Source organism: Patiria miniata, unplaced genomic scaffold, assembly GCF_015706575.1.
Source record: "Patiria miniata isolate m_02_andy unplaced genomic scaffold, ASM1570657v1 HiC_scaffold_26, whole genome shotgun sequence".
Classification (NCBI taxonomy): Eukaryota; Metazoa; Echinodermata; class Asteroidea; order Valvatida; family Asterinidae; genus Patiria; species Patiria miniata.
The window spans coordinates 35441-59641 of NW_024037065.1; the positions used below are offsets into that span (position 1 = coordinate 35441).

General features: G+C 39.0%; 1 protein-coding gene across 1 annotated transcript; it reads left to right on the top strand.

The window, feature by feature from the left end:
• Positions 1-406: 406 nt before the first annotated feature.
• On the top strand, positions 407-19542 carry LOC119733984 (indole-3-acetic acid-amido synthetase GH3.3-like). The gene is made up of 9 exons (XM_038207369.1): positions 407-411; positions 704-808; positions 14171-14196; positions 16343-17368; positions 17596-17734; positions 18114-18278; positions 18483-18631; positions 18746-18825; positions 19073-19542. Exons 1-9 carry the CDS (start codon positions 407-409, stop codon positions 19298-19300), a joined length of 1923 nt encoding a protein of 640 aa, XP_038063297.1. The 3' UTR covers positions 19301-19542.
• The last annotated feature ends 4659 nt before the right edge of the window (positions 19543-24201 follow it).

A 24201-nucleotide genomic window follows, 5' to 3' on the forward strand; every position in this document is an offset into this window, starting at 1 on the left:
ACGCGCGTTCGGCCGGCCGGCCGGCCAGCCGGCCGGCTTTTCGTATAGACCCGGCCGAATTTTTCATAGGCCCCGAATTTTTCGTAGGCCCAAAGCACATTGCCTACTGTACCTATTGGGTAAACTAGGCCTGGGGAGAATTTGAAAATTGTCAGTTTTTTTCTTTTCAATTTTCTTTTTATTCGAATCCCTCATTTGATCCGTGTCCAATGACGGTGTTCGTTTCACAGATAAGGATATTTGGTACAATGTTGACATTGGGAGTTCAAATGCTTGGACGTCATCAAACCGGATAAAAAAATAAAAATCTTAGGGCTATAAGAATATTTCTGCCAAGTTTGGTGCTTTGGACCAGCCTGGTCACGATTCCGACCATAATGCCATATGATTTCCTAGAGTTGACGTGATGACGTAAGTACCAGAACAGATGACTCTTCCCAAGCTAAAGGAGCTGAATTAGAATAAGACAAACAAACAAATTAAAGTTCCCCGTAACTATTTTACAGTAATGCCACCTGACTATAATGAATAGAGACGTTCTTATGAATAGAACAGCAAATTGGGAACAATCTCATACGTTTTAACTGTGCCATGTGTTTTGATAAGTATACATCGACGCCACTTACTAAGTATGTTGGATCACAGCAGGCATAACGGATTCCGAAGTGGAAGATTCAAAAGACCCGACACGCCCACTCTGAAGTCTTATAATCAAAATGGCGGTTAAGTGGAATTTTCGCTGTGCATGCTGGGGGTTCATCTCGTCGCTCCTAGCTTCGGTCCTTCTCACCTATTGCTTTTCTCCTCAGTTTCATCTCGCCTTCCGAGTCATAGCAGGTGAGTTGTTGCTTTTATTGACAAAAAAAACCTTTTTAGGGTACTAAGTTACAACTTTCTAAATTGTATATGGAACCTATACCAAGACGTATTACGTGGGAGAAGACTGTGTCTCCATCTTATTTCAAACGAGACCCACTCTATGGGCTCATTTGCTATATCATAAAATAATTATGAAGAGAACAGAAATTTACGGATAGCTGGAATAACGACTATACAGCCAATGGTCTTATCAATATAGTTGCCTGAGCTGAGGGCCATACTTTAATATGTCCTCTTTGTACCAATCTCATCACTGACTGACCCACTGACTTACACACTCTCACGTATGGCTTAGCCTGGTTGTTTGCCGGTAAAGAGAGCCGGTCATTGCTCAATCCGACCAATTGTGTATGTACGCCACTGCATGAAAGACTTCCATCGCAGTGAATGGCCAATCTGAATCAACTAAATCCGTCCCGTTACCAGTTTTACCAGGCTGGCCAGACTGACTCCTATGAATCCATTTCATTGCATCAGGCGCTGCAGCAGTGCTGATTGGCATCTCATCTCTGAGTGCCTTCCACATCTCGACTCTACGATGCTCTGAGAGCCACACACTCATAACCCATGTCCTACAAGTGACACCAGGGTGAACGTCTAGCTACGCCCTCCATCTCGGCAAGGGCCACTTACATGTGGAAACGTCCGCGTCCGGTTTCTTATGGTGCTTTCTGCAGTTCATTTGGTTAAAGATATAGTCCATCATTTGTAATTTGTGCATTTTGTTCGTTTGAAAATTTGTGCATTTTGTTCGTTGAAGCAACAAAACGAACTACTAATTTAAATTTCCCACGATGCGTCTTAAGAAGCACCGTTGGAAAGGCCTTCTTTCGTTGATTACTTCAAAATGACAGCCAGAAGGAATAATTTCACAGGGAGTTTAGTCCCCTTACTATCTTTCAACCAAGTATGCCTTTCAACAATAATTACGCCAGTTATTTTTCGGATAGCTGCAAATAATGGACTTACCTTTAAGAACCACGTCGTCGGTCGTCTTTATCCTGGATGACCTTTGACTGGAACAACTACATGCACAAGAATGAAGTATTACATGCCTAGTTTGGCTGATTTAGTGTTGAATGACGTCACAGCACGCATAGTCTATGTACATTGTACACAATAAAGATGCGTCTTTGTACACGGCACGCCTACATTCCGTGAAAGAAAATCAGTCTAAATAATGACAATCTTACACTTCTTACTACTTTTTCATTTTAAGTCTCCTATTTCGATACGTTTTTTTTTTTTACATCAATACCGATACTTGAAATTGTTAACCTGTGGTAAAATCTGATTCAAAAGTTTTGAAGAGACAACGAAGCTGATACAATAATGATGTTTTCCATGAAGCAATTGAGTTTAAATCAGAATGTCAATGGTTTGCGTGTAATTTGTTAAATTGCAACTCAAACAGATAATTGTAAAGAAAAAAATATGTTTTGTGTGAGGTATTGAGCCCATGGTTTATTCTGGTAAGTTGGAAGCCGGGTATAAATAAGCTCGACCCTTGAGGGCGCACTTTAACTACTTTAAAAGGGAATGTTTGTTGGATTTAGTGCGGGGCATTTCTTAAATTTCCTACCAAGTTAAAAATGCAACTGCAACAAAGCCTAGAATCATTAGAATGCACTATACCAGTTCAAATTTTCCAGATAAAAGTTTAAAAATTTGAGAGAATTACTTGCGATGAGGTTTTGGCATTGCCAAATAATGATATTATGTTGTTTTTTTTTCATTATGAACTGAAAACTGTGACAGATTTATCTTGTGTGGTATCTTTTATTTATGAAGTCACATGCTCAATCGACTCTTAGAGCTGTTCAGAGTGTTCGTCCCTTGTTTGAAATATGTACTCAAACACTACGGATTTAACAACTTGAACCCTAAACACTAAATAGCACAAAGGTGACCTGCCATATCATAATGAGGAATATCCCCCACCTGCGACTCTTCAAGCTACGTAAATCATGTTAAAGCACAAATCATTGGCTTTTCAATGATACAAAATCTATTTATATAGCTAAATTTATTCCAAAGATATGCCGCAGGAACTTCAACAGTGTCCCGCCAAACTTCGCCAACCTCATTTTGTAAAAAAAAACGGCTTTGAAAAAAAAAAAACTAGATGTGGTTGTAACTGAACAACCACAGAGCTGTTCCCAACTTGTTTTTGATTGTCTATTGGATAGTAGAAAATAATGTAATGATTTTTGCAAAAATCTCTAACTTGTAAAATTGAAATTATTATCTTACATAATTGCACTTCCGGTAAAAACCGGAAGTAAAGGTCACGAGACCTTGACATATACATTTTCATTTATAACCCTTCCCGGTCTATATATTTACCAAGTTTCAGATCAATCGGTCAAATAGTTTTATAGTTAAAGGACTATAAAGATTGCCTCATTAAATATTCATGACGTCATAACATGAAAACATTAAACTGCCCATTAATAATAATGCTACATATTTATCCTTTGATGTTGCTTAATACTAATATAAGGTGTCAACCCAATTAAATGTCTAATTCATTAGATATGATAATTAGGGTCTTAAATTAACACTTCCGGTAACACCGGAAGTAGAGGTCACATGACCCGGATATACCAATATTCATGTGTAACACTTCCCAGTCTGTATACCTGCCAGGTTTGAGATCAATCGGTCAAATGGTTGTATAGTTATAGGACTGTAAAGATTGCCTCATTAAATATTCATGACATCATAACATAACAATAATTAAGTGCACAGTATAAAAAATAATGCAATATAATTATTTGTCAATATAGCTTCGTATCAATGTGAAGTTTCAACCCAATCAGATTAATAATTCATGAGATATGATATAGGGGTCTAAAATAACCACTTCCGGTAAAACCGGAAGTGAAGGTCATGTGACCTTGACTTATCAATTTTCATTTATAACACTTCCCTGTCTGTATACCTACCAAATTTGAGATCAATTGGTCAAATAGTTCTATAGTTATAAGGCTGTAAAAATTGAATCTATAAATAGATGTCACGTGACCCCTGATGACGTCACGATGACGAAAAGTTTCGGCATACATCTTTAAAATAGTTCCCAAAGTGGCTTGTAGAATAAAAACGTGTGATATATATTTGAAAATGCATGTGTCCAACTTCCCCTAAAGCAGATCAAAAATGACTGAGACAAGTCTACTTATAGGCGAATGGGGGCGCCATTCACTTTTTACGGTGTGCCGTTATATTTTTTTGGTGACGCGCAGCTGTCCTTATTTTGATCCCATAAAACTTAAGGCTCTGTGCCTTAAGTACAACTATTAAAGTTATGTACTGCCCTCTTTTGGCGAGAATGAAGGGACGTAATGTACATTGAACGACGTTTCAAAGCCACGTGTACGTGCTATACACATTGTGGAAGTCCTGTGCACGTTTTAAAGCTCTCTACCGCAACTTGGGCAAGGGAATTTTTTGCCGACGTCGCGTCAACTGTGTGAACAATTTGACAAGCTGGGAACTTGGCACTGTTGAGGCAAATGTTTATGCTATCATTTAATGGGCGATTCAAGATTATATCTGTACGGATTGATTTTTCAGGAATTTTCTAAGGAAAAAGGGCATTTTCATTATAACTTCCGGTCTGATGACGTCATACGCCTAAAACTTTGCACACGTCTTAAGTGGGTCAAGGTCATCATATACACCAATATTTAGGCGATTCCGACAACCTTCGCCACAGACATCTATTCAAAATACATTTTTGCTAATTTTCAACCTGTCGCTAGAGGGCGCTCGAAGATTGCATGACGTCATGGGTAGATGATTTGAAGAATACTATCAGTCAAGAGACTAACACCGTTAAAAGCAAGTTCATATCTATTACCACTTTTAAATAATAAGCCACTTCCGGTTTTGGCCTTTTTCGACCGGAAGCAAAGGTCACGTGATTTCACGCACACTGAATAAAATAAAGACCTTAACCTATTCTACCACTTGCCGGCAACAGAATGCTGCGGACGCGTACGGTTGATTTCTTATGCATTTTTAAATATTAAAATTGTCACAATTCAATTGCCTATAAATAAACACCGGATGACGTCATCATGACGTCATCATTACACAATGTTGTTTGAATTAGGGTCTTTGCTTGGACAAAGATTGGTGTAAATAAATAACTGGCAAAGAGTCGAAAATGCCCTCTAAAAATTGACATTTTTTTTAAAATTTCTGTGTACAAAGTCTATGGGAAAAATTAAATATTCAAAACTCTATAATAAATCACGTGATGACGTCAGCATGACGAAAAGTTTCGGCATACATCCTCAGATGATGGTTAATAACTATGCTGAGTTTAAAGTTGATCGGATTTAAAATAATTGCAAAAGTGGCTTGTAGAATAAAAACGTGTACAAAACCTATGGGAAAAGTGGAAAAAAAAAAAAAAAAAAAAAAAAAAAAAAAAAAAAAAAAAAAAGGAAAAAAAAAAACTTTAACGAAAACAATAGCTGTTCCCAATTGAAATTGGGAACAGCTAAAAATACGCATTGCGTCGCCAACGGCAGTGGAAAACGTGAAATTTACTTTCCAACTTTTGGGAAATTTTTTTTTACCAACAAAAAATACACAGTGTGAATCTTGGAAACCTTGGCTACTCAAAAATTAGAAGAAAAAAAACATTGATTTTGACATGATTTTTCTAGTGCATCCAACTTCAGGCGTTGATAACTCGGGACATGGTTTTGGGGGACATTCCTTATTTTGCCACAGTAGGTTAAAAGGGTTAAGTGGGTACCCAAACCTAAGGCACCTTATTACTGATCTCGTCTCGCCCTCCATCGACTTTGGTTCATTCTTGAAGGTTTGGACGAAGCGCCCTGCAAGTCATTTGTCGTTGGGTGATAAGGAGCTGAAGCTATGTGCCACACTCCATGGCGTTTCAGGATCCTTAATTCCTCTGATTTGAACTGCGGACCATTGATACTAACAAGTTGCTTAGGGACAATGTGTTGGGCGTGAATGCCCCTTAGGAGATCAGTCGTCCAGCTTGATAGTGAAGTGGTTATCTGGAAGAATTGAGGCCGTTTTGAATGTGCATCAACCGTTACCAGGTCTATCCTTAGAATAGGCCAGTGCAGTCGATGTGTATTCTCTGCCAGGGTTTCGCGGGCCATTACCCAATTTGATATGGAGTAGAGCTTAAAAGGGCACTGCGTCCTGAAATCCCCGAAAATTTCATGCTTTGGATTGTTTACTTATCCTATTTCAAACATCTGGTTGAAAGGAAACCAATCTATAATGTCTAACCGTTTTCTTAAAAAAAGACGGGGAAAAAACCCGTTTGTTTACATCGGACACGACGGCGTACGCATACGTTTTTCCTATATGAATTTCTTAGCGCAACCTAAGCGACAGGCTTCCGCTGCATTTTGTGCAAAGCGGAAATCCTCCAGAAAACCTCAAAAAACGCACGAATTTTTCCTTTTTGAGAGCATAACTTTTGAACCCTCGATGCTTTTTTTAACCTGGAAAAATGACACACTTGACTTGGGGATTCAACTCGACACAAATAATTTAATACAAGACCAGGATCTAAGAACAAGTCGCGAACTATTTTATTAAGAAAAGGATTTTAAAATGAAACAAACTTGAGACCAAAGCTGAATAAAAAAACCTTTAAAACCAAAAAAAAAACCAATGATAAAAACTACAAGTTACCAACAGTAAAACCAACTTAAAAAAAATTAAAAACCAACACAGAGCGTCAAAATAGTGAACCTTAAATGCACTCTGACTGAAACCTAAAAATTAAGAAAAGACAAGAAAAGAAAGAATACAATTAAGAAATATATCAAAAGAAAGTTAAATTGGTTAAATAGCGCAGTCTAACTCTATTATATACAGCATGTTTATAAACAAGGTCACTTATGCCCAACATACACACTGGCAACACAAGTTTCTGGCTGAATATCTAATGAGTACTAATCTATGGGTCTCATCTGTTCCACTTAACTTCTAATTAGACTTCACCCAGTCTAAGACAATCAAACTAAGCCTCAAGGTAAACAGGTGGTAAAAGTGGATTTAAACATACAGGAAAATGCAGTGAAGGAAGTGGGACTAAGACAAGTCTAATTTCATGAATAAACATCTGGTGATCTTCTAAGAAAGGAATTTATACACTTGGGCCTCTTGATCTGTAGGAAAGTCATACCTCCTAGCCTAAACAATGGTAGAGATACACTAAAAAAAGTCATTCAATCTACATGTTCTAGGGGTAAAATATGAATCTTTCTCAACAAAAATCAATTCTCCAAGCAAATCATGTCATCTTTCAAAGAGGAACCAAAAGTTATAAAACAAAACTCAATAAATGTAAACTTATGAAAAACATTCTTCCATCCTGTAAAACTAGTCAAAGAAACTTGATTCCTATAAAAAACAATACTCCTCCTTACTCCATATATATTAAAAAGGTCAGAAAGAAATCATGTGTTGTGCAGAATCCAAATCATAACCCATCATGGAACAGTAAAATCTCAATGCTTCACAATTAAACTTTCACAAAAACTTTCCAAAGATAAAAAAAAACACTTTAGACCATAACTACGTAAAAACCTTCCAAAAAACTGCACTAGAATTCAAAATATGATTATACAATATAAAAGAACAACAATTTCACAATCAAACTCACCAGGTGACTTGAGCAGCTCAAAAAAACACAGGGCAGGCGCTCCCAAGAATAGGGGAAGAGAGAAAATAACTCGCCAAGTGTCGAAATTGATTTTGAGGAATTCATAATGTACGAAACACCTTGTGTTCGTCACAGAAATATTACACACAGCACCAATGCACAAATGTGGTTTCTTTCATGTCCGCAAAATTATATATGGATAAATAATTTGAAAAATTACCATCTTACATCGAAGTAAATGCTATTTCAATATTGATTGTATGTGTATATATTTATGTGGGGAATCGATTATTTAAAACCGCTGCGTCACAGAGGACGCCCTTCCTAACGACCACTGTTATTCCTTGCATGGGCCGCACAATGAAAACCTTGACGAGCTGGAAGCAGGATGTTGCTAGGATTCAAAAACAGTGACCACAGTCTATTACGGAAATCCAAAGACATAAAGTATGCTGTATGGTACCCAACTACGAAAGCCCATCAGCGCCACTGCAAGTATATATGTTACAGATTGTGTAATTCGTTATTACGGATTATTAATTCGTTATTACGGATTACTAATTCGTTATAACGGATTATTAATTCGTTATAACGGATTATTAATTCGTTATTACGGATTATTTAATTCGTTATTACGGATTACTAATTCGTTATTACGGATTATTAATTCGTTATTACGGATTATTAATTCGTTATTACGGATTATTAATTCGTTATTACGGATTATTAATTCGTTATTACGGATTATTTAATTCGTTATTACGGATTATTAATTCGTTATTACGAATTAGGTCTGATGTTCTCACACGTGGAGAGCACGTGACCAGGGGCCTGTGTATATAGGGCCGCTAGGCGGCGCTATCTTTGCATACAACGTTTGCACTCCTGTGCCATACTTGCCGAGTATGACTCAGAACGTATGAGTAATTCGTAATAACGAATTAATAATCCGTAATAACGAATTAAATAATCCGTAATAACGAATTAGTAATCCGTTATAACGAATTAGTAATCCGTAATAACGAATTAATAATCCGTAATAACGAATTAAATAATCCGTTTTAACGAATTAGTAATCCGTAATAACGAATTAAATAATCCGTAATAACGAATTAAATAATCCGTAATAACGAATTAGTAATCCGTTATAACGAATTAGTAATCCGTAATAACGAATTAATAATCCGTAATAACGAATTAAATAATCCGTTATAACGAATTAGTAATCCGTAATAACGAATTAAATAATCCGTAATAACGAATTAGTAATCCGTAATAACGAATTAATAATCCGTAATAACGAATTAGTAATCCGTAATAACGAATTAGTAATCCGTAATAACGAATTAATAATCCGTTATAACGAATTAGTAATCCGTAATAACGAATTAATCATCCGTAATAACGAATTAAATAATCCGTTATAACGAATTAGTAATCCGTAATAACGAATTAAATAATCCGTAATAACGAATTAATAATCCGTTATAACGAATTAGTAATCTGTAATAACGAATTAATAATCCGTAATAACGAATTAAATAATCCGCAACATATATACTTGCAGTGGTGCTAGCTCACGTCACAGATAAGAAGATGTGAAACTTCGGTCTTATAACTGGTTTGGCTTCGGGTCTAGATTTTGTTGTTCGCTGATCGCTGACAACGTTAAAACCTAATTGCATTATACAAAACTGTTTCTGATTATTAAAGGTGGGCCCGTCCGTATCCATTTTTGTGTGGGAGTCCGCGACACGGTGTATGTTTGTTGTTTCATTATGGAGGAAGGAAACAGACTGCCGCTGTATATAAACGTACATTATTCGCGAACATTAACGTGACGTGAACAAAAACTGGCAACGCGAACGGCGCAGCGTAAGTCATTGCAAATATTTTTCGCAAGTAAGTTTTGCTTTTATTTTGGGACTCGAGTCTTATTAGCCTTCCTCGAGTCGAGTCGAGTCATTCTGATGAGGGACTCGAGTCGAGTCGAGTCATTTGCTCGCAGTGACTCGAGTCGAGTCGAGTCATTTACCCGTCGGGACTCGAGTCGAGTCGAGTCGCCAAAAAATGTGAAGTAGCCCTATCGTGTGTACGGGTTATTCGTTTTGATAAATGTACACACCGACGCCACCTAGGCTACATTTTGTACGTTGGAGGCAGCCGGCATATAACGTCCAAAGTGGAAAATTGTGAAGTCCTCAACACGCCTACTCTAAAGTCCTGTGTTCAAAATGGCGGTTACTTGGAATCTTCGCTGTGCATGCTGGGGTTTCATTTCCTCGCTCCTAGCTGCGGTCTTTCTCAGCTATTGCATGAATCCTCAAACCCATATGGCCCTCCGAGTCACAGTAGGTGAGTTGTCGTTTTTAATGACTTTTCCTCTTTTTTTTGGAGGGGGAGGGGATTAGGTTTCATTTTCCAAAGTATCAATGAAATCTATACTTGTCCATGTACGCCTGGCTGTTACGACTGATAATGTAGTAACCAACGGATAATGTATCACCAACTGATAATGTCACACAAAGTGACCGATACTGTATCACTAACCGATAATGTAACAGAAAGTGACCGATATTGTAGTAAAAATGTTCTACACTATCAGTCGATTGTTGGTACATTATCGGTCTTAACCGATAATGTATCAAATATTGACCGATTGTGTAGTAACATTTACTTCACTATCAGTCAATTTGGTTTACTTGGTTCCCCCAGTTAGTTTTGTGAGACTCCGACACCGGTGTTGAAACTAAGGAAAATTGACGTTGGAGGAATCCCCTCAAAGTTAAATAAACCAGTAAAGTCACCGTGTGAAAGCTCTGTTTCCCGCCAAATTCGTTATCATAGATAATAATGTTGATTCTAATATAAAGTTAATGAACTAAGAGGGAATGCTACAATAATTTCAGGAATGAATTGCAGGGCAGCTCCGTCGCACAGCCTTTAACGTGTCACCACTTGAAACTTAGAACTGATAGACACATGGATTACAAGATACGAGAACTGTTTGATTGCCTCATTGATGTTCTCCGAAGTCACCGTGTTAAAATTAGAAAAAGTTTTAACTATGGAAGGTTGTGAATCTTTTCTTTCAAAACGAAGGGAGGAATTATTGCAGTCATATTTATTTTATCGTCAATGTAAAATTTTGTCTAATTTCATTTTGTTCCCGGGTATTTTTTTGTTGTTTCTTTAGTGTGTGTATATAATGTGAGTGTAGACCTATGTATGTCAACTAGGTTTTTTGTTTTTATGGTTTGCATTTTTCTCTCTGGGGAATGGGATTGCTTTTGTTTCTTGGTTTTGTTTTGTTTTGTTTGTAATAATCTGTTTAGCCCGTTTGTCATTCATTCCCGTTATTGAGTCTGGGTGTTTGTTTGTTTGTTTGTTGGGTTGTAAGAGTATTTATTTATTAGTTCGTTTTTATATTTTTGTATCTGTCTGTTTTGTCTAATGTTTCACTCTATGATTTTTTTGGCTGAGTCTTGTCTCATCTCCCCGTCTTGTCTCGTCTCGTCATGTTTCGTCATGTCTCGTCTCGTGTGGTTTCGTATGATTTGTACAATTTACTTTTCAATAGTACTTTAATTTTTATGAATGGAATTTTAAATGTGTTTTACTGGCAGGGGTTTGGATAATTGTCTGATGACAATTGTTTTTTTTTCTTTACATATCCGTGGCAGCCTGTCCAACTTTTAGCTTTTATTTTATGTTTTAAGATTTAAAATAAAATAATTGAATCAAATAAATCAAATAAAGTTTCTTCAAGTCTTTATTACGCTGGAGATTTTTCGATCGCAGTACATATGAGAGGCAGCCCAAATAGGCGCGACGGTCCGGCCAAATTACGATTTGTATACTAGTTTATCTGTAATAATAAAGAATTTTGGCCCCTGCACTTGAGGGTCTGTATTTGTAGAAGTGAAGGGTCCATGTCCCTGAATTTGGATTTCTGAACAAAACATTTGAATGGAATCTATATTAATATGGAGTGGAAGGAATCTGTTTTTTTTTTCAAAATGGCGATGGGGTGATCATCGTTGGAGGGAAAAATCACCCAAAAGTCATAGGTTAACCCCCCCCCCCAAAAAAAAAAGATTTCCAAAAAGGCAAAGAGGATTAATTCAGCTTTCATTTGATGTATGTTTTGATCACCTGTGAGGGTTCAGAGTATGTTCCCCAATTTGTTTAAATTGGGGTATTTATCTTTGGTGCCTATGGGAATTTATGTATTGGTGTGCACCCTTAAACGGAGTGCTGTAAATTCAGGGATCGCATCAACAACTGCTTTTGAATCACACAGTCATGTTTGTGTACCATACTTTCCCACACATAAACTTTTCATCTGGAAGGCTCATGTCACAGGAATGTCCCATTAAATTGTTTAGAAATTATGTTGAAAATAACATCTTCATGGATTCCCAGCACAACTCCTCACAATAAGCGCAGTGTTAACAATATTTCTCGTTGTGGGTCTGAAAATGAAAATTGTCGGTTTGTGTATTATGAATATGATCAAGTGAAATGATTTATGCAGAGTTTGCCCATTTCCCTCAAAATTGCATATTGTAATATTGTACATTTTTATCAATTTGCTAGAATATGTGATACCTCACCAACAAGTATCTTTTAACAAAATTCAATCAGAATATTTATCAATTTTTAATTTTTTTTTTAAGTTGTTTTGTTACTTGTTGGTGTCCCTGCCACACTATACGATGGTGTAGCCGTGCGTTATGCACGTGGATTGTTTATTTTCGTTTTGACAGGGACTTTACTGAATCGAGTCTGGTGACTGTACATAGAAATTTCTTTGAATAAAAGTCGAATCGTTCATTCATGTGCACTTGTTATGCAAGAACGCGACTTGAATGCTTTTATGTGTTCATAATACAACGACGCTGTTGAGTTATTTCACTGTGTGATACAGTGAGAAATTTTGGAATCATAATGGCGTCAGCGATACTTACTGGAGAGCTCTTGCGTACGACTTTCTGTACTTTGGTACTGTTGTCTCCAGGACAATTGTGTGTACGGTAACCCGACGAAACCAGATTTTTAAGGACGAAATTGCCGACCTCAAACTTGTTAGTGCCATATTTGGCAACTATATGTGCGTTATTAGTTTAATTAAACAAATGAACAGGTTAATTAAACATAGTACCGTTGAAGGTACCTAAAAGTAAACATAACAGCATAGAAGACCGACAGACGAACATAAAATGTTACAAAATAAACATATTTGTGTGGATAAATTTTTAGGGCGTTACCGGCAAGTTAACACAAACTTGGTGTCAAATAGATCATGGGAGTTTTTTCATACAAGTTTACATAAACTTTAACTGTATGACCTGCAGTGGCGTAGCCACGGAGGGGCGTGGGGGCGACAGCCCCCCCATGAAACCTTGTCCCCACCCCCACTGAGATTTTGAGTTTCTAAAAAAATTATCATTGATCTACATGACGCCCCCCATGAAATGTTCCAGCCCCCCAGCGCCCCCCCCCCCCCCCCCCCCCACTGAAAAATTCCTGGCTACGCCACTGCAATGGTCTGATTCGAAAAGTATTCTTTGACCCAGAGGGTCATCCTAGTGTCAACTGCACTGATCTCATTTACTGACTGACTCACTCCCAGTAGCGTATTCAGCTTTTGATGTCAGGGGGCAACCGCACATCCACGCTGAAATGTAGACATGTTTTTTTTTCTTCGGACACTTGACCTCCGTATTACAAGCAGGGGGGGGGGCTGGTACCATTGTAATGTTTTTGAGCGTTTTTTAAGGATTTGAGATTGATGTCAGAACTCTCTGACCATTTATTGCTGACAAAAAAATATTTGTCAAAACAGTGCGAAGTGCCCCCTTCTGGATACGCCATTGCTCCCCGCAATCTGTCACTTGTGTGTTAGCCTGGATCTTCTCTGGTAAAAATCCGGCCCATTTTGTATGTACACCAAATGTATGAAAATACTTCCGGCTTTTACATCAGGCTCGACTGTTAGTGACGGATTGGGAGATACATAGTAAGCAGCGCCATTTTGGTCTCGCAAACCTAGCTGGCGAAACTTACGCTTGTAAAAATGAGGTATTTATTCATGGACATCTACCCAACGGAAAACATATACCATAAAGAAAATGTGGTGATCGGGGCGAAATCATGCACGCGTCGTTGCTGCACGTCGAATCGCTTATACCAAAATACCAAATGCTGCCACTCTGATATTACGGAGAGAATTTAATATACTAACGTCACTATTGTACAAACAAATTGTATTCACATTAATGACCTTTATCGATTAGGTGTTGCGGCAGTGCTGCTGGGCATCTCATCCCTGATTGCCTTCCACATCTCGACTCTACGATGCTCTGAGAGTCACACCCTGACAACCCTACTCCTGTCCTACAAGTGGCACCAGGGTGAACGACTAGCCACGCCCTCCATCTTGGCAAAGATCAATCACATGTGGAAACATCCGCGAGAAGCCCAGGAAGATCTGATCCGGGAGCTGACCAGTCGACATGCCAAGACGGAGTACGGGCGCAAGAACCGTCTTGGGGAGATCCAATCAGTGGAAGACCTCCGCAAGAAGCATCCGCTCACCACGTACGATCACTACAGGGATTACATCCAGCGGCTGGCAGACGGTTGTAAGAGTATTTATTTATTAGTTCGTTTTTATATTCCTTTTTTATATTCCTTTGGTGCCTATGGGAATTTATGTATTGGTGTGCACCCTTAAACGGAGTGCTGTAAATTCAGGGATCGCATCAACAACTGCTTTTGAATCACACAGTCATGTTTGTGTACCATACTTTCCCACACATAAACTTTTCATCTGGAAGGCTCATGTCACAGGAATGTCCCATTAAATTGTTTAGAAATTATGTTGAAAATAACATCTTCATGGATTCCCAGCACAACTCCTCACAATAAGCGCAGTGTTAACAATATTTCTCGTTGTGGGTCTGAAAATGAAAATTGTCGGTTTGTGTATTATGAATATGATCAAGTGAAATGATTTATGCAGAGTTTGCCCATTTCCCTCAAAATTGCATATTGTAATATTGTACATTTTTATCAATTTGCTAGAATATGTGATACCTCACCAACAAGTATCTTTTAACAAAATTCAATCAGAATATTTATCAATTTTTAATTTTTTTTTTAAGTTGTTTTGTTACTTGTTGGTGTCCCTGCCACACTATACGATGGTGTAGCCGTGCGTTATGCACGTGGATTGTTTGTTTTCGTTTTGACAGGGACTTTACTGAATCGAGTCTGGTGACTGTACATAGAAATTTCTTTGAATAAAAGTCGAATCGTTCATTCATGTGCACTTGTTATGCAAGAACGCGACTTGAATGCTTTTATGTGTTCATAATACAACGACGCTGTTGAGTTATTTCACTGTGTGATACAGTGAGAAATTTTGGAATCATAATGGCGTCAGCGATACTTACTGGAGAGCTCTTGCGTACGACTTTCTGTACTTTGGTACTGTTGTCTCCAGGACAATTGTGTGTACGGTAACCCGACGAAACCAGATTTTTAAGGACGAAATTGCCGACCTCAAACTTGTTAGTGCCATATTTGGCAACTATATGTGCGTTATTAGTTTAATTAAACAAATGAACAGGTTAATTAAACATAGTACCGTTGAAGGTACCTAAAAGTAAACATAACAGCATAGAAGACCGACAGACGAACATAAAATGTTACAAAATAAACATATTTGTGTGGATAAATTTTTAGGGCGTTACCGGCAAGTTAACACAAACTTGGTGTCAAATAGATCATGGGAGTTTTTTCATACAAGTTTACATAAACTTTAACTGTATGACCTGCAGTGGCGTAGCCACGGAGGGGCGTGGGGGCGACAGCCCCCCCATGAAACCTTGTCCCCACCCCCACTGAGATTTTGAGTTTCTAAAAAAATTATCATTGATCTACATGACGCCCCCCATGAAATGTTCCAGCCCCCCAGCGCCCCCCCCCCCCCCCCCCCCCACTGAAAAATTCCTGGCTACGCCACTGCAATGGTCTGATTCGAAAAGTATTCTTTGACCCAGAGGGTCATCCTAGTGTCAACTGCACTGATCTCATTTACTGACTGACTCACTCCCAGTAGCGTATTCAGCTTTTGATGTCAGGGGGCAACCGCACATCCACGCTGAAATGTAGACATGTTTTTTTTTCTTCGGACACTTGACCTCCGTATTACAAGCAGGGGGGGGGGGCTGGTACCATTGTAATGTTTTTGAGCGTTTTTTAAGGATTTGAGATTGATGTCAGAACTCTCTGACCATTTATTGCTGACAAAAAAATATTTGTCAAAACAGTGCGAAGTGCCCCCTTCTGGATACGCCATTGCTCCCCGCAATCTGTCACTTGTGTGTTAGCCTGGATCTTCTCTGGTAAAAATCCGGCCCATTTTGTATGTACACCAAATGTATGAAAATACTTCCGGCTTTTACATCAGGCTCGACTGTTAGTGACGGATTGGGAGATACATAGTAAGCAGCGCCATTTTGGTCTCGCAAACCTAGCTGGCGAAACTTACGCTTGTAAAAATGAGGTATTTATTCATGGACATCTACCCAACGGAAAACATATACCATAAAGAAAATGTGGTGATCGGGGCGAAATCATGCACGCGTCGTTGCTGCACGTCGAATCGCTTATACCAAAATACCAAATGCTGCCACTCTGATATTACGGAGAGAATTTAATATACTAACGTCACTATTGTACAAACAAATTGTATTCACATTAATGACCTTTATCGATTAGGTGTTGCGGCAGTGCTGCTGGGCATCTCATCCCTGATTGCCTTCCACATCTCGACTCTACGATGCTCTGAGAGTCACACCCTGACAACCCTACTCCTGTCCTACAAGTGGCACCAGGGTGAACGACTAGCCACGCCCTCCATCTTGGCAAAGATCAATCACATGTGGAAACATCCGCGAGAAGCCCAGGAAGATCTGATCCGGGAGCTGACCAGTCGACATGCCAAGACGGAGAACGGGCGCAAGAACCGTCTTGGGGAGATCCAATCAGTGGAAGACCTCCGCAAGAAGCATCCGCTCACCACGTACGATCACTACAGGGATTACATCCAGCGGCTGGCAGACGGAGAAGAAGGCGTCTTTCTTGACGAGGAGCCCGTGCGATTCGGCGTCACATCGGGAACAACCGGAGCCGGGAAGAAAATACCACTGGTTTCTTTTTGGCTGGAGGGAGATGCACTCTGCAAGCAGATCAGGCGCTTGGCTGTGTACCAGGGTGCTCATCGGCCAAGCCCTGTACAGAAACGCCGTTTCTTCTACATCCATCCCAAAATCTCTCTCACCAAAACTGGCCGTGTCATTTCTCCGTACATGTTCATCAAACAGGAGGACACTAAGCGTTTATCGGAGCTCAGCTCTCCTCCACCGGCCTTCACTATCACCAATGAGCCTTCTGCCGTCTACATTCACATGCTGTTCGCGATTGCCGACACCAATCTCGCTCTCTTGTCTACCATGTTCACTCCCCAAATGTACCGAGCTCTGAAGTGTCTGGAGACCAACTGGCAAGCCATGTTGGAGGATCTATCTACCGGGCAGATCAATGCTAAGATCCCTCTAGACCCCGATATACGCCGGTCACTCCAACGCTATCTCAGACTGGACAAGGCCCGAGTATTCCAGTTGAGAAGGGAATTCGAGAAAGGCTTCCATGGCATTTTGAAGAGAATCTGGCCTCATCTGGTCGCCATTGAGGGAATCGACATCATGGGTTTCAAGAAGAAACTAGAAGAAAAATTTAGTTATGGTAAGAGTTAAATTGAATAGAAATCTCAAGAGTGTGCCTTAAATTCAATCTACGCAAGCACTATAAAACTACACATAAGAACCGGAGCCCAACAGAATCGATTCATATATTGGTCCCACCAAAAAAGGGGAATACTAAGTGCCAAGTTAATATTTGCCATCTTCATCAATACAATTGTCTTAAAAAATGTATTTGTATTAAATAACCATTGATCATGTCTTGGCTAGGTGTTCCTTGCTTCAGTTGGGGATACGGCAACACAGAGGTAGGCCACCTCGCGATCAACATGTGGCTTCATGAAAAAGAGCTTCGATACGCTCCCTGCTCCCACATGGCTGTCTTGGAGTTCATCCCGGAGCAAAACAGGTGTGTGATTATTATAGAAGACAAAGTGGTCCACTTTACTTTTCTCCCCTTTCTTATCCCTAGTTTGTTTGGAATACCAAAAGATTACTTTATCATGGAAAGTTGTAAGAAAATCCGAGTCTTATCTCTGAGTGATTCCCGTATTTCCTGTAGTTGTGTCATTGCACTTTGGGCGTGATCCCTGGCCACATGGCATTTTGGGTTTATGGCTTTTGAATAGTGCCCCTCAACCCAACAAATTGACAAAATTTGATTGGAAAACCAAGAAAAATTGACATCTCGGTTGGAAGGGCACCGATGCGGTAATCCGGAGGCTACATGCTCCATTACCTCTGTCTAGTCGATTTGTTTGTTCAACTTTATAGTTTCTTTTGAACAGTTCGGATGAAGACCCAAAGACTCTTCTCATTGACGAGGTTGAGGTCGGTGGCAGATATGAACTGGTGTTGACCATGCGCTCCGGGCTATACCGTTATCGGAATGGAGATGTCATCCAGATTGTGGGATTCCACGAGAACTGCCCTGTCATGCGCATGCTCTACAGGTAAACAAAACCAAGACTATACGTAATCATAATAAAGCTGATGACAAAAAAAATTGATTCAATATGGCTTTTCACTGGAAGTCTGTTCATGCATCTGGTATACACAATGGACATGCATTCTATATTCCTATACGATATCACTATAGCTGGCCCTCTGGCACCAGCTAACAGTTCATCGCATTGTTTAATGACGCTCTTTTTCAGGTCAGGAGAATATCTAAATTTGGTCTACGAGAAAGTGAACACCCAAGTTGTGGACGCTGCCATAAAGAACACCATTCAAGGCTGGCCAGGAATTCAATTAGTGGATTGGACGTGCGCAGAGAGCCCAGTTTACGATCCTGAAAGTTCAGGTAAGCTATATTTAAAAATCTACTCCCACTCCTAAAATACTTAAAATGCTGCAACAACCACTGAGCGGTTTTTTTCTGTCTTTTTTTTTGTTCTGACCTTTTGTTTCGTTACAGAGCTATACTACATCGTATTTCTTGAGGTCGATCCTGACAAGAGGGAGCTGAATGAAGTCACAGAAGAGCAAAGGTCAAAGGTAATTTAGTCAACTCTGCAGATAATTTTCAAAGATAACTAACCTTACTTTAAGATTTACTAGTTACGAGATTTGAAAACCCTGGATTTATAAGGAGTTTGTGTTGCTATATAAAAGAAATATAAACATATGCATAGGTTCTTTGAAGGCACCGCGCGCAAGGTGTCGCAAATACACGTACAACTTTATCAATATTTTTGTAGAGCTACCCATTTGGTAACGAGACAAGTGTTCACTTTCATTTCAGTTTGATGAACATCTTCAGCAAGAACACGTCTACTACAGCGGCCTGCGGGGATCCAACACCATATCCCCGGCCCAGCTGAAATTCGTGAGGACAAGTACCTTTCTGGAGCTAAGGGACTTTAGGGTTGCCATGACAACGACTTCTGTCATGCAGTACAAGACGCCCCGTAAGCTGAGGACGCAGGAGCACGTGAATTGGATGATGGAGCGAGTGATTGAGATTAAATAAAGAGGTATAATCGTGAAAGCTTAAAAAGCTAGTTAGGCATGCATGTAAATCTCGAGCACTCGGGAAAAAGATATTCTGATTAATTAGCCAGATGTGTATGTATTGTCTGGTCGCACAAAATCTGCCCAAATGCCTCCTACACGGACTACAATAAATCAGAACAAAAAAAACCCACTTTTAAAGGCAAGAACCGTCGACCCAAACCGATACTCGAGTGACAGAACTAATCTAATTTCGAAACACACTTTATGATTGGTACTCTCTGAACGCTTGTGGGAAGCAACTGCCACAGAGGTTAACAACAGAGTGAGACACACATGCATGGTCCTTGGAAACAAGCACTTGGTACAGCAGCCCAGACCTTTTTTGAGACCTGTTCAGACCTGAATATTTTTGTCAATTGTTTACAGTTTTAAGGACACTTAAGTCTATCAATTACCCTATAGGGCGAACCATTTTTTATTCACATTACCGAAACGTCATTTTAGTGTTAACATTTAACTTCACATAAAAATGGGATTGGTTTTGTTTTTGAAGTCAGGGTCTCGCAGAGATATTTAAAGACCAACTTTACCATAAAATGTTCATAGCTAACACTTATAACCAATTTACTCATTTTAAGTGTTTTTTCCCCAATTTTTTTCACCGATAGCAGATACCTAATGTGATGTGATTACATCTGATTCAAAAGTTAAGAGGAGACCATTGTTACTGTTAAGCTGACACCACAATTATGTATTTACATAAAGCAAGACAAACTTTTGTCTTCAAATCATATCTACGGTTTGATTGTGATATAAATTAAAGATCAAACCGAATGATGTAAAGAAAAATATATTATTTTTTAAAGTATTGTTGAGCACTGTTAGTATTGTAAGTTCATAAAATGTTTTGAGAACAGTTTTATGATGATTTTGACTGGTTTGACCTGTTCCAAAGTTAGAGAATGGTTCATGAAGCGTTAAGTAGAGAAATAATTTTTAAAAAGCCGAAAGCTTTTTTTTTTGCTGTAATATTTTTTGGAAAACCTATAGGTGATGAAGGGACAATTGTAGTTCATTTTCGCTTAAAACCTAACCTTAAGTAGAGCAAGGAAATATATATCCTTCCTTTTGAATGAATACAAAATATTTACAAGAGAATTGTAGATAGAAACAGTGCATGGCTAGAAATGTGTGCGAGAATATTTCACGGATTATTAAAGCTGCAGGGTATTTAAGATTCAGCATGGCGCATCTCTTTTAAGAGAAATGACCTCAGTGTCATAATGTCGCTTGTTTTTTGGGAAAAAAGGTCGTCAGCCCTTGATGCAAGATCCAGAATATTGAGTCGACAGCCAACATTTTGAATGCATAAATAGAAGTTATTATGAGAAATGTTCATTTCACATAGAACACAATGTTACTTTGTAATATTGATTCTGATTTAGAAGAAAAACAAACCAACATTAGTGGTGAACAATTCGTGTTTTCGTGTTTCCAGCCCTATTATTACTCCCTCCCATTGATGAAAATTAAACCACCCTTCAACAAAGTGCAAGGTTCATTTAATGTTATTACTCGTGTTGAACATGTCTACATAACTGCTTTATAGAATAGGATCAGAGAATGATAACCTTATAAAGGGCATCATGAAGTAGCCTTATCGTGTTCATTGTGTGCTTTGATATTGTATATTAAGACCACCGTCATACTTTTGTACAAGTTAGATCAACACAGCACGCATATATCCAGGATCCAAAGTGTAACTTTTCGAAATCACCCATACTGAAATGTGTATCCTTGTGGAGTAATTTCTTTATTCTCGTGTACGAAAGTTTTCGAGTTTGAAAGTGTACTTTCAAAATGCTTCCATTTTTACCAGAATTAATTTTCTGGGCTGAAATTTCGACTTAATATGCCTTACATAAAATACTTCAATTCGCAACGAAACAACACGCCTCGGAAAATTCCAATCTTTAATTAAAATCTTATCTATTTCGTGATAAGGCCAACAAAAACTGGTAATTCTTGTGGTCAGACCAAAGTTCCGGAATTGATGCGGCGATGCGGCTTTTTTGGCTTTTTTTCAAGCTTGGATTGTACTGACAAGGTGGGTACTATTTTGCTTTGTTGTGTCCTCATATACATTGGTGTCCTCCATCGTTTGCTTTGGTACCCTTCATCATTTACCTTGTTGCAATTTCCCATTCCTTGGTGCTCCTTGGTACAAAAGTTTGAGGCGATGTTGTAGTCGAGTACCAAAACTCGAGTACAAAGTTTTCCGAGTACACACAGTGCCGAGTACGGGCATGATATGATATATCTGTCCCTAAATCGAGTTGGAATGTGTTCCAGGGTCCCTTAGGAGTCTTTCCAGGAAGTTTGGAGCATTTTCATTTTACATTTTTTAAAAATAAAAATTGGCTAAAATATGAATTTCTTTTTAATGATATATCTGTCCCTAAATCGAAATGGAATGTGTTGCAGGAGCCCTTAGGAGTCTTTCCTGGAAGTTTGGAGCAATTTAATTTTTTTGACGAAAATTGACAAATTTTGCAAGAGGTTAGCCTTACAGTTTTTATAAAATTGGCTAAAATATGAATTTCTTTTTAATGATATATCTGTCCCTGAATCGAGTTGGAATGTGTTCGAGGGTCCCTTAGGAGTTTCCAAATTTCAATTTAATCCATTTTGTATTTCTTGAGTAGTTCATCGGAAACGAGGTTGTTCTTTTTGTTCACTTGTGCAGCATCCGTATTGATGCGTTGTTGAGACCACTATTTATGTGGCGCGCCCTCTATTATGCCAAAAAAAAGTCGGTCTCTGATCAGCGCGCGCGTCGATTTTAATCATGCGCGTCAATCTTTTTTTCCCAAAAATGTTCGGTTGTAGCTCCAACAGCGCCCTCTCTTGCCGCACCTCCTCAATATTTTTTTTATCAAAGAGCACCAAGGAATGGGAAATTGCACCAAGGCAAATGATCGAGAGCACCTAGGCAAATTATGGAGGACACCAATGTACATGAGGACACCAAAAAAGCAAAATAGTACCCCACCTTGTCTGTACAATCCAAGCTTGAAAAAAAAAAAGCAAAAAAAATAAGAAAAAAATCCGCGTCCCCGTGTCAATTCCGGAATTTCGGTCAGACCAGAGACCGAATATTTTTTTTGGCCTTATAGTGGTTTCATTTCATAAAAAAACGTCAATTAATCAAGCTATCATGACCGTAACAATACAGGATTTTATTTGCAACAAATACAATCCTAATGGAAGTCAACATGGATTTTTAACGTTTAAAACACTAGATTGTTACGATCATATTATATTTATAGCTCCACGGTTTCTCACGCCATTCAAACTACTCATACTACACATCGTGAAAACTAATTGCACGAAATTTCAATTTTAACCCATTTTGTATTTCTTGAGTAGTTCATCGGAAACGAGGTTGTTCTTTTTCTTCAATTGTGCAGCATCCGTGTTGATGCGTTGCCGAGACCACTATTTATGTGGCGCGCACTCTATTATAGTGGTCTCGATCTCCACCACCTAACCCGATTTCGGGCCAACAACTCAAGAAATACACGTTATTTTAAAATGAATTTTCGTACACTCATTTGTCATGATGTTTGGAATCAAAAGATTTTATTTAATAAAAAAACGTCAATTAATCAAGCTATTATGACCGTAACAATACAGGATTTTATTTGCAACAAATACAAACCTAATGGAAGTCAACATGGATTTGTAACGTTTAAAACACTAGATTGTTACGATCATATTATATTTATAGCTACACGGTTTCTCACGCCATTCAAACTACTCATGCTACACATCGTGAAAACTAATTGCACGACATTTCAATTTAATCCATTTTGTATTTCTTGAGTAGTTCATCGGAAACAAGGTTGTTCTTTTTCTTCAATTGTGCAGCATCCGTGTTGATGCGTTGCCGAGACCACTATTTATGTGGCGCGCACTCTATTATAGTGGTCTCGATCTCCACCATGCACCAAACTCGATTTGGGGCCAACAACTCAAGAAATTGACCCGCAAACCCTCTGGATCTGCGCCTTGGCGACTCGTGTACAGTGCTAATAGGAATTCGATAGAATATGCCGGCGCAACGTCAGATCACATTATACGTCGTGTCAAAAAAGTCTTTCTGTTTATCATAGCTGTATGGTATGTGAAGAAAGTGATTTTTTTTTCAAATTTGATCCGTAAATTAAAAGCTATATGTGATAAACGAATTCGAGCTTTGATAAAGGGCCGTCAATGTCGTCACGCTTATTTGTAGCCGCGGTTACTGCCTTACCTACGATTATTTTAGACGTGAGCGTTGGGAATAATTGTCAGGTCTGGGGACTAGTATAAATTCACGACGTCACGTCGCAAAAAAATATTCACGAGCAGTTATGTCCCGTCGGGGCCACCGTACGCACACCGTACGGCCACCGTACGCTTGAGCTCGAAGCTAAGGCAGCGCGCGTACGTCCTGTAGATGTACGTACGTGTACGTGTCCGGTATCCGTACGTACGTACGTACGTACGTACATGAACCTACATTCGATCAACGACGTCCACCATGTGTCTGTTGTGCCCATTCTTGAAAATCACGCATTCTCGAGAATGGGCACGCACATTCTTGAGAATGTGCAACTGGATCCTCGCTCAATCTTGGCAAAAAATATCTCTTCCAGATTGAGCGCACATTCTCGAGAATGCGCGACAAGATAACGGTCTTGTCGATGCCGAGCACCGGCTGCGCTTGGCAAGTCTAGCTGAATCCTCGTTCACTGATTCTCAATAATTATACTGTTGCAACGCAAGGCGCTGAAAAGTAGAGTGGATATGGTAAGTAAAGGCGTATTAATATGGGGGGGGGGGCAGGAAAATATAAGAGACATAATAATACTA